The following is a 16434-nucleotide window of genomic DNA, read 5'->3' as shown; positions in this document are numbered from 1 at the left end:
TCCGGACGCGCAGGCTCAGCGGCCATGGCTCACAGGCCTAGCCGCTCCGCAGCATGTGGGATCCTCCCGGACCGGGGCACGAACCCGTGTCCCCTGCATCGGCAGGTGGACTCTCAACCACTGCGCCACCAGGGAAGCCCAAGCCAAGTCATCTTTTAATATCTGTCCTACAGACTAAATTAGGTTGATGGCGGCTTGGTTCGTCTTAACCTCCATAGCGTTCTTCCCACTTCTTACTCCTCCTAGGGGATCCCCAGCCCCTTTGCAAACTCCTTTTGTTTACCCCCTGCCTTCAGCAGGTGAGGTAGTGCTGTCCCATTTTTTAGAAGTTAAATGAACACCATAGGGCCCATGGCTAGAAGAGTAGGGACCAGGACTTGGGAATTTGGATCCTTCAGAATCTTCTCTACCACATTATACTTTTCCTGAGCCCTTTCAAGTGCTGGGGCTGCTCAAGGGTCACCTTTGTCTACACCTGTATCTTCTACCCTGAAGTTATTGAATTTACATAGAGATCAACTGGAGTCACTTCTGACTGGAGAGGAGCATAGAAACAGTATTGAAATAATGGGGAGATCCTGTACCTTCAATTTATAGTAAAAAAAAAAAAAGAGAGAGACTAGAAATTTTATTCCACCAAAAACCTCTCTCCCTTGGAAACTGATTTTTACTTTTTATAAGTGATCCAAAGAAGGTAGTTCTCTTAAATGAAAGGAAGTGTTCTATTTCTGTGGCCTAGAGTTAATTTCAAATATAAAAATCTTTGCCAAATTGAGGAACAATTGGTTCTATTTATATGTTTTGCTGACCATAAAATTGACATCACTCCCCACTGAGGAGTATTTCCGTTCACCTTATAGAAAGATCATGGTTGGAAAAGTGTTAAAAAGTAAGTTGTGTTCAATGACACAGTAGGTAATTGTTGAGATGGAGGGTTTAATGTGAGGAGGTCAGTGAGATTTTATAATCCATAGGAATAGTTTATCCTTATTGTATGTTTTCTCCTTCTCACCACCTTTCTTCCTGTTATCTTTCATACTTTTAAATGTTCATGAAGGTATGTTTGTAAAGTGTTTGGAGTGTGTTTTTTATGTAGTGTCTTGTTGTTTTCTGTGTAGTGTCTCAGTGTTCAGTGAATAAGAAGCCATGAGTCAGATTTTGATAGAAGTTCACCTTATTTTCCCAAGCATCTTAACCTTTGACTTTTCAAGCCACTTTACCATTCAAATAGTAGGTCTTCAGATTGAAACAATGAACCATAGACCTAAGGTTTTACAGAGTTGACAAATCTGATTTTTTTTAGTAAGTTTGTTGCTCAAAATAAATTGCAAACTGGGGGTATCTTGGAAATCTGAAATTTTCATTTTTCTGTTGAGAAAATATTTGCAAGTTACACATACAGTGTATTTTGTTGGAATCTGCTTTTTATCCTCAGATTTTATTAGCTGGTGCTCAGCCTTTCTGACAATACTTGTGAAACAATATAAAATTGCAGCATGTGATGCAGAGTCACTCAACGTATGCATTGGTTTCTCTTCATTATAGCGATATTCCATGGTCTGGACACCCTAACCGTGATGGGCATTGCGTTCGCAGCATTTGTGATTGGAGCACTGCTGACAGGGGCCTTATGGTACATCTATTCTCACACAGGTTAGTGTGACTGTTGCATATCAGTTGGTGCACATTCCATGTGCCTGGCACACTATAGACACTCAGTGTTTCATTGCATGGATGAATGGATGAAATAATGAATGAAAGACAGAGAAAGTTCATTCCCACCATTTTCACATTTACGTATTGGCATGAATTGGGTTTTGCAAAAATATAATTTGCTTTAAGCAAATCTCTAAATTCCTTTTAGAAAAGGAATGTTTAAACTATTTATGTTAATTACATTTGAGATGTTGCTGAAGTCTAGCTGCTAATAAAGCTATTTTGTGGTTAGCGTTTAATTAAAGAAAGATAATGCAGACAAACTGGAAACATAAAACATTCCCCCAAAGCTAAAAACTCAGAATAAACATATAAATGGGCAGGAAGTAAAAAAGGAAGCCAAGGTGCTGAGCACTGTCCACCAGAGGCCCTAATCAATGGCATAAACCAGAATTTCTCAACCTTTTTTAAATCCATACCATGTCTTTTTTGATAAACATAGAATTCTCATGTCTTGCTTGAAAATTATTTAAAATTTCAAAATATATTTTCATGAATTGTAAACAGATAAAAATGGTTGAAACAAAGCAGTTTGTTTTCAAGTTATGCTCTTCCACCCCTAAAAATTCTCATGTGCCTTTCTTCTTGCCCCTTACCCCCAGTCCCAAGGTTGAAACATTCTGGCCTGAACAGAGAACCTGTTCTGACTCCAAGACAGAATGCAGGCCAGGCTCAGAGAGTCTGTCGGGCAAGGGGAAGGAACAAATGGACTGCCCTTCTATTGCTTCTTTCTTAGGTTCCTTGCAAATATGGAAAGGAAAGACATGCATTTTGAGGCGTGTCTAGGAAGCTAGTTGGTATTGTCTGTTCTTGGATGCTTGTTTACACTGTGAAGCTAGGTAAGCTGCTGGATTGATCATTCAGGTGAGACAGGCACAGACTTTCTGTTTAGAATTTCATTAATTCTCCATTGAACCAACACATGCCACGATCTTTGGCCTTACCTTGGGCCATCCAACTAGCCAGGCTGAAACGATGACTGCTTTATAGGGAAGAGAAGCATGGAAGGGCGTTTTGAGAAGTCACATCTTAATCTTCATCAGAATCTTCCCTTCAAATACTGCATTCTCTGACTGACTTACTTTAAATTATGGCAGAAGGAGAAGAATGAACCCTATGTGCCTAGCATGGGAAAGTCACACAGTCCAAAACAAAAGTTTAGGAGTTTAACAGTAGGCTTTGAGTCCACAGATTCCTCGTCAGCATCCTTTGAGTGAAGCCAGTTACCCTTAGACAGCACAGGTTTAAACTGTGAGGGTTCACTTATACGCGGATAGTTTTCAATAATAAATACTGCAGCACTACACGGTCTGCGGTTGGTTGAATCCACGGATGCAGAGGACCTGCGGATGCGGAGGGCTGACTATAAGTTACATGCAGATTAACCTCTGCGTTGTTCAAGGGTCAAGTGTATATTTCACGTGAGAGAAAGGAAATAAGTCTCTTAAGTTTAAGGCTCTGAGGATATATGAACATCTGTGAATCAGTTTAGGAATGTTCTTCATGAACAGCGTATACAAGCACTGGAAGGCACAGCGTTTAGCAGAGGAGCATCTTAGAGTTAATAATTTTGTCACAGGAGTACTGACACATTCACATCTCAGACTCACAGTTCTTTGCAACTTTCCCCAATCCTGCATTGCTGTAAGGTTTAGGGCTGTTGGGCAGCTTATGCTGTATATATTAGGAATGAACTTGAAAGTACGCCTAGAAGACTCTGTAGCCCTGAGAATTTCTACGGGGTAGTCACCCACAGACGCTTACCACGTACCTGCTGAGCCATGACTGGCCTTGGTCATAGATTTGTAAGTAGATTAAAAAACAAAAACAAAACACAAAGGCCTTCCTGTGATGATTTCCAGCAAAATAAATTATGCTGATTTGGAAGCTGAAAGGTTTATAGACACTGTCATTTGGGCTCTAAACCTGTTAGCATCACATATGATACAGCTTCAAATGACTTTTTAAAAATTAATTAATTAATTAATTTAGGCTGTGCCAGGTCTTCTTTGCAGCATGCGGGATCTTTTTAGTTGCGGCATGTGGACTCCCAGCTGTGGCACGCATGCGGGATCCAGCTCCCTGACCAGGGATCGAACCCAGATCCCCTGCATTGGGAGCGTGGAGTCTTACCCACTGGACCACCAGGGGAGTCCCCAAATGACTTTTTATTAAAAGCTATAGCCTATGGTTCATTTTAAAGATTGCTCATAAGGAATACCAGTGTCATGCAAGGAAGAAAAAGGCTCACTTTAGGACCAAATGGTAGTTTCCTATCCAGAACCCCCTCAGTTTCTTACCTGGGTCAGCTAGCAGCAAGTTTAGATAAAAAGAGAAGGTCATAATGCAGTGGCCAATGGGAAGAGGTGTCTATACAAACACTGACTCAGTCCATTCAGTTTCCACAATAATCTAAGCTGTGGAACTCAGACCTTATATGGTATATTTGGGGGTTCAGGCAGCATCTGCCTCTATGGCTAAAATGATCCATAATTTAGACAACTTCCTGTTGTGCTGTCCATTCCTTCTGCAGCACAGAGTGCAGAACCAAGTCACAGGTTTCAATTGTGGAGATCTACTTACACACCTGGAATGTGTGTTAGTCCAAAAAAGCTGGGTCCCTGCTTTATCATATGACAACTTTGGGCACAATAAGGGATACTTCCTTAGGGCTATATTCACTCTGTTTGGAAAACTCCATTTCTAATATTTACATTCTCCACTAAGATGGTGCAGAGAGGAGGGGCAGTCAGGGTGGAAATGGTGCTGGAATGGAGCCATAGAATCTTCATACTCCTGGGAGCCTAGCTAGGTCATGGTCCCTAACCTGACTCATGAAGATCCCAAAAGTCATGTGCAATATTATATCATTAATTTTTTGAGGAGAGGAGCAAAAGCATTTACTTTTAATTTTTAGTAAAACTTTTAAGCTTTATCACAACATGCACATAGTTTAAAGGCTGAAATAGTTCTGTAAGTTCTGTAAATAGTTCTTGTTATGAAAAACATGAGCCCCCTACTGCCCCACTCCCTTTTCTGTCTCCTCAGAGCACCATTTTTGACTCTTAGCTGATTCTCTTGGACATCAATCCATATCTCTAAATAACATGAATATGTTGCCACTTCTTGACAAAAATTTTAGGTCTTTTCTGTCGACCTCTTACTATGGAAAATGAAAATTTAGTTCTCTTTCAGCCCTGTGTCCCAATTATATATTCATGCCTTTCTTGTCCCCCTTGTCCCCACCATCCTCCAAATAGAATTATACTGACATTTTGGTTAGGTCAGAATTAATGTTTGCGTTATTATGACAGCCTAAATCCTAACCACACTTTAGCCATGTAGTATAATAGTGTTGCTTCTCCTGCATGACTTCTAATTTTTCCTAGAATTAATAATTGTCTCTCTCTCCACCCCCACATTACCTTGGTTTTGTATATAATTATCACTAATTCATCAGTTGACTCTGCCAGTTGTCTCAATCTCCTCTTACACTTACACATTCAGACATCAGATATTCTACTGATTCATTTTCCTCAGTACTTTTGAGTTGTGGATGTCCTGTGTCATGGATCTTGTCTTCCCCCTTCTTGGTTTAAAGGGAACATAAGAGGTAAATGTTTTTTGCACCATGCATGTCTGCAGATATCCTCATTTTATACAAACACTTGGTAGATAGTTTGGCAAGGTATAGAATTTTAGGTTACAACTTTCTTCAGAATTTTGAAAGCACTCCTCATTGAGTTTTACCTCTGAAGATTGCTTTGGGGAAATGCAAAGCCATTCAGATTCCTGAGCTGTTTTTTCTCTCTGGAAGAAATTTTACAATAATCGTGCTTGATGTAGGTATATTTTCATTCATTATGCTGGGCATTAATTGAGCCCTTTCAGTCTAGAAACTATGTCCTTCATTGTTGAGATTTTTTAGAATTATTTATTTTTTCTTGCCCCTGTTTTTTTTGTTCTCTCATTCTAGAAATAATTTTATTTGAAAGTTGAACTTCTTGAATCATGCTCTAATTTTTCTTTTCTGTTTTCCATCTTTTTCCTTTCTTTATTTTCTAGGAGATTTCTTCATCTTTATCTTTCGGTTTCTTATTGCATTTTTAATACTGCCTTCACATTTGTTAATTCCAAGAAGTATTTCCTATGAATTAAAAAAATATATCCTACTCTTATGGGTGCAATGTCTTATCTGTCTGAGAATATTAATATAGAGTTATTTAAGAATAGGGAAGTTCTGAGCTTGTGGATAGAACATATTGATTTTGAACTTCCCTTAGGGTGATCTGGCTAAGCCTTTTACTGAGGAACTCCTGGTATCTCATCTTTGGATCTTTCCTCTTGAGCTTATCAGGTTTTCAATGAAACAGGTTTTCCTGTTTCCTTCCTGGAGGTTGTAGTTCTGGCTGTCAGCATTCTGGGGGTCACAACATTCAACGTGTAGACATTAATTTAATTCTCCTGTGTAATTGTGGTTCTCTACCCTCAATTGTGCTGGTGTTGGTCATTCCCGGAACCCTAGTTTCATCCTCTTTAGAGAGTAAACTTGTTGTCTTTCTCCCAGATGAGGAAGGGCAGGGTCCCAGCACCATGGAGTAAAGAAGGGGATTTAGAGAAATGTTATTGCTTCTCAAGCAGAAGTTTAGCCAACCCAACTTCTTACAGCCCCATGTTCACCCTCTTGTCTAGGGGTACCTGATGCCACCATTTCCTGAGTTTTTGAGGAGTTCTGTGTTCCTACTTGGCTGTTTCTCAGCTTTTCCTACTGGTGGCTTAGCTTCCACCTAAGTCTTGACTTGAATCTGCTAAGTCAGTTACTACTCACCCATTTCCTCATTAGCTTCCAGTATTTTATTGCTATTGTCTCCACTCCTGTTTTCTTTCTTCTTCTTGTAGGTTTTCTTTCTTCTTATAGGTTTATGCCTTTTAAAAATCTGTAAATTGTCATTTGGGTAAGGTTTTTCCTCTAAGCCTATGACTTGCAGTTTTGTACCAATTAATATCTTGATTCTTGATATTTGAATTTCATAAGCTCCCTCCTGTGAGAAGAGTAAACTAGACTACCCTTAGTTTAGGGAAGTTTTCAATCCCTTTTCATCAGTTTCAAAAATTACCACTCCCCATTCTCCAAAAAAAAAAGACCTACCTTTTGCGGGCAAAACTGTAGGAGGGGGTGGTTTAGATGTTGTTATAATTTATCTTTACTTTAACTTGCCTTTGTGGTCCCTGAACCGGATGCACTCAAAGTTTGATGATAATAAGAAGAGGAAGAAGAGAAAGAAGAGGGGAAAAGTGGGAGGGAGGCCACCTTCTATGTGTATCTGTACCACCTTAAGTATGGGCTATTGTCAGAAATTGGACTTGAAGCACTAGTTTGTTCAACTGCTAATCTTGTTACCTGAGCCAAGAATATGAACCATGTTTCTCTTTAGTAAACATAGAGATGATCTGTACTTCACAGGGTTATGAAGGTGAGCGTATTTAAACAAATGCAAGTGAAAAGTTTTCTGAACTTCAAAGTCCTCCAAAAAATGTAAGGTTGCTCATATGTGCAGGCAGAAAAAAATCTAAGTGTGGAAGGAACACTGTGTTTCACAGAACAAAGTAAAATGCTGAGGTGTTGAATTAGATGTGCCTGTCCCAATCCCTCGGGCTTCTGTTCAACGATCCTGAGTTGAACACACTGTATGTTCTTAAAGCAGAAGTCAAGCACAAACCCAGGTCCACCTGAGTCAGGTAATTAGGATGCTCCTTTTAATTAGGAACATCTCTAGAGGCTTCAAATGCTTTCAGACATCTGAAGTTTCTCCAAGCTCCCCAGTTTAGTCCAGGTGAAGAAAGAAACAGCAAGAAGATCAGCTAAAGTGGGACTAAGTAGGAGACAAGAGACTAACTCCCACGGATCAGAAAGATGCAGGTGGGACAGATGGGAACCCTGGTATGCCTGGAGAGAGGGCAGGATCCACTCTTTTCACCCAAGTGCTCAGGTTAAGTTAAAGGAAGATGCCTACAAAAAACCAAAGTGCAGGTGCGAACAGGTTGGCCATATTGCGGGAATATAGAAAGAAAGTGGGAGGCAGGACATTTTGAAAGATTTTACTTCCTGCCTTGGCAACTTTCTCCATAACTTATAACAACATCTAATTCACCCCTCCTGCAGAGTTTTGGCTACAACAGGAAAGTCCTGTAGCTTGAAAAGTGAGGAGGGACAATTTTTGAAAATGATGAATAGTGACTGAAAGCTTCTCTAAACTAAAGGTGGTCTAGTTCACTCTCCTTATTGGAGTGAGCTTGTGAAATAATTATAATTAGGATATCAAGAGACAATAATTGGTACAAAATTGCAACCAACACATAGGCCTTGAGGAAAATATCTTTGTTTTCTCTGCAGCATCAAGTAATATTAGGTCTAAGTCACCCCCAGGCATATGGTTTTCAGTCCAATGCTTAAATATCTCTCAAGAAAGAAATTCCATAAATTCCCGCTCTAACTAACCAATCCCCATAATCAGCAAGTTCCCTGCTATGTGACCTAAATCTCTGTCACTGCCATTTAAACTCATTTCCTCATGTACTGCTCTCCAGGGAGCAGTACACCTGTCTGCTCCTCTTCATAATAATCCTCTGTGGGCAATATTTGCAAACTGTCTGCTTTGGGCTAAATAATTGAGATTCCTCTCACCTTTCTTTAAAATTCTTCTGTTGTTGTTTCCCCATAGAGCTTCTCCATGTTATTCACATCTTTAGATTAAGTTTCTTCCCCAGGACCTGCCGTGGTGAAAGATTTAAGAGATAAGAATCCAGTTATAAAGTAGACTGCCAAAGAGGTGGCAGGAAATCGGATCTGGACAGCTCCATGCCAAGCTAAAGAAAGGAAATAGGTTATCCCTTAAAATATGTGGGTTTTTTTTTTTTTGCGGTACGCTGGCCTCTCACTGTTCTGGCCTCTCCCGTTGCGGAGCACAGGCTCCGGACACGCAGGCCCAGCGGCCATGGCTCACGGACCCAGCCGCTCCGCGGCATGTGGGATCTTCCCGGACCGGGGCACGAACCCGCGTCCCCTGCATGGGCAGGCGGACTTTCAATCACTGCGCCACCAGGGAAGCCCTATGTGGGTTTTTTTTTTTTTTTTTTTTTTCTTAAAAGCATCTCTGGCAATATCTAAGCTCAGCCACAGGCTAATATGTGAGCTGGGTGGAATGGAAGGCAGCCATGCTCACCATTATACCACCAACTCACACTGAGCCGGGTGGAAAGAATCCTTGTCCTAACACACCTTCCTCCTGAGTATCCTGTGTGCCAGATGCCTCTTTCCCCGACTCACTCTCCTTCTCAAATATCTCTTCCTCGGTGGTTTCAGATTTTAGGAGCAAAGCATGAAGACTGAACACATTTCTTCTGATGGCCAAGTTTGATATTTATGAGCAGGGAGCCTTCCTTGAACTTGCATTCTCTAAGTGCGCCTGCTCTGCATAGCCCTGCAGTCCTCCCTGACCATCCGTCTTCTCCAGAAGTAGGCCAGTTGTATTTGTCACCCAAGGGATATTTTAGAGAAACTCAGTGCTCCAAGAAATCAGAGGTCACTGTGATAGAGAGCAGAAAACCAAAGAACCCATCTTAGAAAACCTAAGGGACTCTGCTGGCTTTTTAAGCAGAAACATCTGCACATTAAACTTCCTTTCTCATGGTGAATTTTTCTGTAGTGCCACTTGCATCTGACAATGAGAAAACTTTTCTTGATTTCTCCAAAGGTAAAAGTTTTTCCAAAGGTAAAAGTTTTTAACAACTTGGTTATACTGAGAAATCTCACATCTCACATGTGAAAATAGACACAGAGCTAGAAGGGATAGTCTAAAGAAGCTGTTTTCAACATTTCCAAAAGGTACTCCTTGGCACACTGTTCTCTCAAAGCCAGCGGATTATTAGGTTAAGTTGACTTGTCCACCCTGGTGAAATGTAGCCTGTAGTCTTGAGTATAGGGGACTTCTTTGTTTTGTTTTGCTTGGGGTTTCATTTTGGACGGTGTTTTGTATTAGCAGCGCAAGAGTTTCCAAAACTCTGGAAGTTGAAAGACCTTTTTAATGGGCAATGATTAAAATAAACTGACATGACAACAAATTATATTTGGCAAATAAACATCGGAAAGCAAATATTCAGACTTCCTGGGCAGGGAGTAGTACTGGCACTTTTCCTGAATGTGAATAATCAAGCACATGTCACATTTGGGATGAGACAAACCTGTTCACTGTCGATAGAACAGCCAAAGCCATCTTGCTTTAGCTGCTATCAGGCTGAACGAACGAAACCCAGGTGAGCCAAAACAGGGAGGTGGGGTATATTGACTTACCGCCTGCTTTTCTGACGGATCCTTTATTGAAATGGGGAAAAGATATTTTTAAAATGTGCTTCACATACAGCCACTTTAGTCCTGCTAATTGATAACCTGAGAATCCAGCTGGGTATGTTTCAACATGTGGGTTGTAAGGGGGCTGAATTTTTAAAGTATATCACGAGTTGTTCTAGTCTCTGGAGGATTTGGGGTTTTTTGGGGGTGGGAGGGGGTAGACATAATTCAGAATAGCTAACAGATTTAATTTCCTTTTAGAAATAAAGTTCCCACTCTGGGGAAAGTGGATTTCTGGCAGAAAGTCACTGTCATTGAGGCAAACTTCCCCACCTTTAACTAAATGCACACATGAAGGGTAGAGGGTAATGCTGGAAAGGGTCCAAAATATAGATTGCCCAAAAAAAAAGAAGAGTGAAAAATACATTGTTTCTCTGCCTCTGAGGAATATTGACCTGCTCTCCCCTCTGCATCCCACCAATCCCAGAAGAATAATCAGAGGAAATACAGCAAGGGCCAAATATGCAACAAGCATATGGCATATGCAAGGCCCTGAGGTTGAGGCCAGAATGTGTGTTGTAGCCGTGTGGTTCATAAGTGGGTGACAGGGAAAGCTGTAACCAGACCCAGAGGCATGAGCTGCTTCTACATTTTGTAGAACTGCTGTTTTGGCAGAGGCTTTTGAGGGGCCCCAAAAGGGGAATGGAAGTAACGGACTAAGTTCCTGTGCTTGGAGGGCAGAGCCTTTGCTGGTGTGTTTTGTTTTAAGGAAGAGGCCAGAGGGTTGCTTATCAACTGCGGAGTGCTGTGTATTTCTGCCTGACAGGAAAGAGGAGGCTCGTTCATAAACAGACCTGGCCCTCTGGGGCTTCCCACAGTGGAGTGGGGAGATCGCTGACCAGAAGTGTACGAAGTTGATGCTTTGACTTTTCGAAGAAAATGCAGTGTTTGTCATCAGAGAGCCTTGATCACTTTTCCCTACCTAGAGCCATTGTTTGAGGGCTGCCCTGAGGCCAGTTTTGTTGAAGAAAAGACAGCTCTAGAGCCTTTTGCAGTGCTAAATGCAGACCATCTGTGTGACCCAAGGTTCCCCCGCCTCCCCACAGCCCTGCGCACTTGGCGTGAGGTATGGGCTTTGCTGAAATGCAGTGGGGTGTGTGATGAAAAGTGGGGTGCTTGATGTGCTCAGCTGCACCCTGCAGTAAACCTCCCAATGGAGGGGCTGTTGCCTGGCAACCACAGTCCCCTTGTGCAACAGCTAAGCCCCTTCTTCAAAAGGTGTTTCTGGGAGCAGGCTCCTCCTATACCTCCATTTCTCAGGCGGGTCATGTGCTCCGTGCACGGTGCTCTCTCCGCTGTAGCTAGGGCGAAACCTAGCCGTCACTACCCCTATTTCGACCAGGGGTATTCAGAAAAAGGCCTCCAAATTGCCAAGATTCTCTTATTACAGTTTAAAGGTCTCACTCTCCGAACCCTACGATACCTTTATGAGAGGAGGTGTTTCCTGAATACAGGTGCTAGTCAGTTGGATCACACAGTACAGATGATGGTGGTCTTCAAAGGTTGCAGGCACTGAAATCCTGGGCATTCGTCCTCAACTATCAGGGGTCTTTGCCCCTATTAACTGTCAGTCCGCTTGAAATCAGTTCTCTTTTCCCCATGCAAGAGGCTTTAAAGGAAAATAACATACCCACAAGCAGAACAGCCTATGGTACAAGGCCTTTTGGTCTAGTTGCTTCTTCCCATGGATGAGAAGAACATCAGAGAAAATGGGCTTTTCATTGTTATACAGCAGAAACTAGGACACCATTGTAAAGCAATTATACTCCAAAAAAGAGGTTAAAAAAATAACCAAATAAGATAAAACAAAAACTGAGAAAAAGGTCTTTTCAGAAGTGCCCATGTGTAACATGCATCTCTCCTCACCCCTTTTCTTCATTAACTGCAGGAGAGACTGCAGGAAGGCAGCAGGTCCCCACCTCCCCACCAGCCTCGGAAAACAGCAGCGCTGCGCACAGCATCGGTAGCACGCAGAGCACGCCCTGCTCCAGCAGCAGCACAGCCTAGCCTGCCCCACCCACCGCCAAGAGCAGGACTGGGAACTCGGGAGGCTAGATTGTGGGTCCCTGGAAAAGAGAGTGAATTTCAATATAGCGATCACCTGTTGTGTTCACCCCCCACCCAGGGCTAATATAAATGTGACCCCTGGGCTTCTGTAACACACTAGATTCATGTGAGAAAGCTAAGGTGGTGGCCTTCTCCACCAGCCCCTCACAGGCTTGGGGGTTTTCAATGTGAAACACATGCCAGTTTTTAAAATGCTGCTTTGTCCAGGTAAGAACATCCGTAATTTGGAGCCCTGCGTTTTACCCAGACGCAAAGGGTTGGTAAAAGGATAATAGCCAGATGGTAGAACCAGTGAGTAGATGTGGCCAAAGATTCTTTTATAACTGAACCAAGATGTAAAACAACAGAAATGCTTCGAGACTTTCTCAGTGTGTTCCTCCGTTTCTAATTTGCACCTTCTGGATGCGCACTTCTCACCTTGCTGCCACACTCGTGGGGACTGCAGTGTCGGCTTGATCGGTGCTGCCCTCACGGACTGCATCCTGACACACCTCAAGGCAACATTCCTTTCTTGTGCCCTGGGCCAAAACCAGTGCTGATTTCCTTATCAGCTTCCTCCTTCTCCCCACATTCACACACCAACTGCAAAAATGTCTTAATTTAAATTTTGCATTTCTTTATAGGCATATAGAAATTGAAAATGGCCAAAATCCGAGACTGAAGATTTGTGCCCATTTATGACAATGTGTTCTATTACATTAATGTGTAAATGGGGGCAAAATTCGGTTGTAAAGTTGAGGAGGAATTTGCACAGTGATATATGTACCAGTACAAGTATATAATACATCATTTGGCACATTCGTTTTTTTCAGTTTAAGAAGAGAAAATTCATTCCCATTTTAAAAATGTCCTACACCTTCAGAGTTGGAACTTATTCTTAAATATATTTGAGAGAATTCGTGTTTCCACGCAAAACATGTCAGCCTTTTCATTAGACCCTTTTGTAAACGCCAAGCTCTTGTAAGATGCAAATGTATGGCAGACTGTTGGTTATCTGAACAGTGTCACGAGTTCTGCCAAGAAACTGATGAGATACGGAAAAAGACACTCATTTGGATTGCTTTAGTTCTCTTGCCTTCAATATACCCCCAAAACTCAAAAAGAATTTGAGGTGAATTTTATTAAAATGGAATAATATGATACCACTTTGCAGCTAAAATAAGCTCAACTGATACCTCTATGTTAAAAAAAGATGCCGGAGGGAAATGTCCATGCCAAATCATTTACTCCTGAAGGTAACTTCATTGCAAATAAATATTATTCTCTTTCCAGAATTCTCCCAAACAACTCAGAAGTCTACAAATAGAACAGGCTAGATTCTAACCCCAAACTATTCAGAAGCAAATCTAACTGCTCTTAAAATAAGGAAGTTGTGCCTGGTTCTCTGTGAATGGAATCTTAAGTAGGAAATGTTGATGTCACCGGAGACCTGAGGGCAGTGTCTACAAGGCAAATAGGTAGAGATTGACAATCGTTAACCCATCATGGAGTCATGCTCTGATTGATTTGATAGTTATAGACATTCAATCAGGATGATTTTAATCGAAACAGATTGTGGGCTAAGATTTCCAGGCTATCTATATTGATAATTTTGCAGATTTTCACAGACAAATGAAGATAGGAGATTAGAAAAACGTTTGCCTTCAGTTAACTTTTTTTAACATAAAGGTATGAGTGGAGGACCTAGATTATGCTACCTGTGTTTGAAAATAATGCGCTTTGCCTAACCTTCAGCAGAATGTATTGTTTTAGCATATTCTATGTATAAAAAAGTTTAAAGATGTCTTCAAAGAAGACTAGAGTCTTTAAGTCACTTATAGCTATATTTTACTACAAAAATCTGTGTATAAAGATATATTTAAGTGTTTTAGATAAATTTAAGTTACTCCATATGAAATGTTTAATTTCAGTTACTGTGAATTCTTCTGATCAGTTCTTTGCTTTTTAAAAATCCCTATCCATCCTGTTAAAAAGATGATTAACTATTAAGAGGTATTAAAAGGTCCAATTCTTAGATGGACAGGGTTAAAACCTTTTGTAATATATTTAAATGTATATTTTTGAGAGAGATGCTACATTGCCGATGATTTTATAAATAATTTAAAATTAATTTACAAATTTATGGGTGCAAACCAAAAGATTTTAAAAGAAAGAGAAGAAGAAATCAACTTTTATTTGTTTGGGTCTTACTATCCAGAAGTATTATTCAGATCAAGAAATTCATGTTGATGAAACCCAATCCTGCGTTAATTGCAGAGTGAACATCATTAAGTATTTCTGAAATGTTTCTAAAAAGTGAACATTTTAAAAAAATTGTGTTTTCTCCCTAGCTTCCTGTTATAGCATTTCCAGTTGCTTCATATTTCACAGTTTTAATACAAAGTATAAGCTCTACTTTATAATACATCCTACAGGTTTCTTTAAAACTGTTTTTATATTCCAGTTAAATTCCTCTATCTGCAAAGTCTTCTGTTACTTCTGCAGGTTACACCCTTCATTTGCAGAGGCCATTTTGTTTTATTTATTTGATGCTAAAGCTATTGTTGAAATGCCCTAAACTCGAAGGCAGATTGTGTAATACCCTATAGCTTTTCACCGTGTGGTGTGTACCAGCCCGTTGCTCTGTATTTGGAAAGTCAGGTTCCTTCTGAGTAAGCTGTTTCTATAGCATTTTCTAAACAAAACAAAAGGTCTTTTCCTTGTCTGTAATGAGATTGTAAACCCGTTTCCTGTGTGTGTTCTGTTGTGGGCGTGCTTGTGAGTGTGTGTGCACCTGCGTGCCGGTTTTTTTGTACTGTAACTACCTCATGATTTGAGTGATGGTTGTACTGCTGATTGTGTTAACAGAGCACATTTTGTTGGGTGACTCGTGAGTGTGATTTTTTTTTTCCTGTTTGTTTTCACTGGGGGTTGTTCATGAAACTGACAGATGTTTTTCTGAAAAGGACTATTATCAGTTTCCAAATACAATACTTCTCTCTTCTGGTTTTTCCTGAATGAGCCTGATTTTGTTGCTGTTTTTCATCATCTATGAGGGTAAAAAGAGTACCCTGAAAATCCCTGTGGCCAGTTTGAGCACCCCTGTTGTACTCTTTTCTCTGTTCAGTATGTCGTCAATCTTATGAACATGCTTAGATGTATAGTTTTGATAACCACAGTTTTAAGTCCTTTATCTGTGCATAATAAAAAGATATATATCAATTATTAATACGTGTCTTGTTTGGTCATCATTAAATTCTACCCTCAGGCTGATATAACCATTGTTCATTGTGCCTTTCTCCTAAATTTATCCTCCGCTACGACTGTGCTGACGAGGAGGAGGGAGGGGAAAGGCGAAGGCTCACAGAGCAGAGGTGGGGGGGTAGACAGACCGGAGGGGACGTGCAGGAGCTGCTACTCTTCTCAGAAAAACATGGCAGGAGACCTGGAAGTGGGGGTCAGCCCTGGAATCCGCTCAGGGGCTTTCTGTCAATCTCCTAGAGGCACGGAGTGAGAAATAATACGTATTTTGGACCTACTATTTCCAATCCCTCCAAACACCTCAGTGCTACTTCTAGCATTCTCTATCAATACGCCATCACCATCTACCAGCTGCTCAAGCCAGAAACCTGGGAATCTCTCTGGACTCCTTTTTGGTTCTCACACCCCCAAATGAATAAATCCAAGTTTATTCTATCTTTCGAGTATCTCTTTCTCCAAACCATGCACTTATTTCTTCTCCTCCTGCTGTTACCCGGAATCCAAGGCCTGTTATCTCTTAAACTGAATCACTGCACAAGCCCACTTCCCAGCCTGCTCCCCTCCAACTCTCTCTCCACCGCGCAGCCAAAGGAGTCCTGAACAGCCTCAAGTCATGTCACCTTCCAGCTTAAAGCCTTTAAGTAATTCCTCTATTTGCCTTCAGAATAAAGTTCAGCCTCCTAAGCATGGTTCAAAGAGAATAATCTGCTTACTTTCCCAGCTACTTCTCTCACCTCACTGGAACTAAAGTTCTATGTGGCATATCTCCCACCAGACACATTTATGTTATGAAAAGAATAGCTTTTACTATCAGAGATGAAATTATAACATTGAATATGTGTTTACAAACTGCTCTCTCATATCCCTGCCTCTCCACCCCTTTTGAGAATTAGTGATCTAGATGGTTAGAAACAGACCCAAAAATGTATCAAGGCCAGTGGCCCATGCTCACACGTCACACAGGCAGGTGTCCACACAGCAAGAGCAGTGTGAGGGGCTTAAGC

General features: G+C 41.1%; 1 protein-coding gene across 8 annotated transcripts in view; it reads left to right on the top strand.

Moving 5' to 3' along the window:
* TGFBR3 (transforming growth factor beta receptor 3) overlaps positions 1–15440 on the top strand; it is a 205164-nt gene extending 189724 nt beyond the window's left edge. For 2 of the 8 annotated variants that reach the window (XM_079902217.1, XM_079902215.1), the window contains 2 exons: positions 1546–1653; positions 12012–15428. In XM_079902217.1, coding sequence (XP_079758343.1) covers positions 1546–1653; positions 12012–12130 — 227 coding nt within the window. In that variant the 3' untranslated portion in view covers positions 12131–15428. Of the gene's footprint in view, positions 1–1545; positions 1654–12011 lie in introns of all 8 variants that reach the window. The other 6 variants (XM_079902220.1, XM_079902214.1, XM_079902219.1 and 3 more) reach the window with 6 other exon arrangements.
* The last annotated feature ends 994 nt before the right edge of the window (positions 15441–16434 follow it).

This window comes from Stenella coeruleoalba (assembly GCF_951394435.1).
Source record: "Stenella coeruleoalba genome assembly, chromosome: 1".
NCBI classification, from domain to species: Eukaryota; Metazoa; Chordata; class Mammalia; order Artiodactyla; family Delphinidae; genus Stenella; species Stenella coeruleoalba.
Note: the sequence above shows the minus strand (reverse complement) of the source record. Positions and strands in the feature narration are given on the sequence as shown.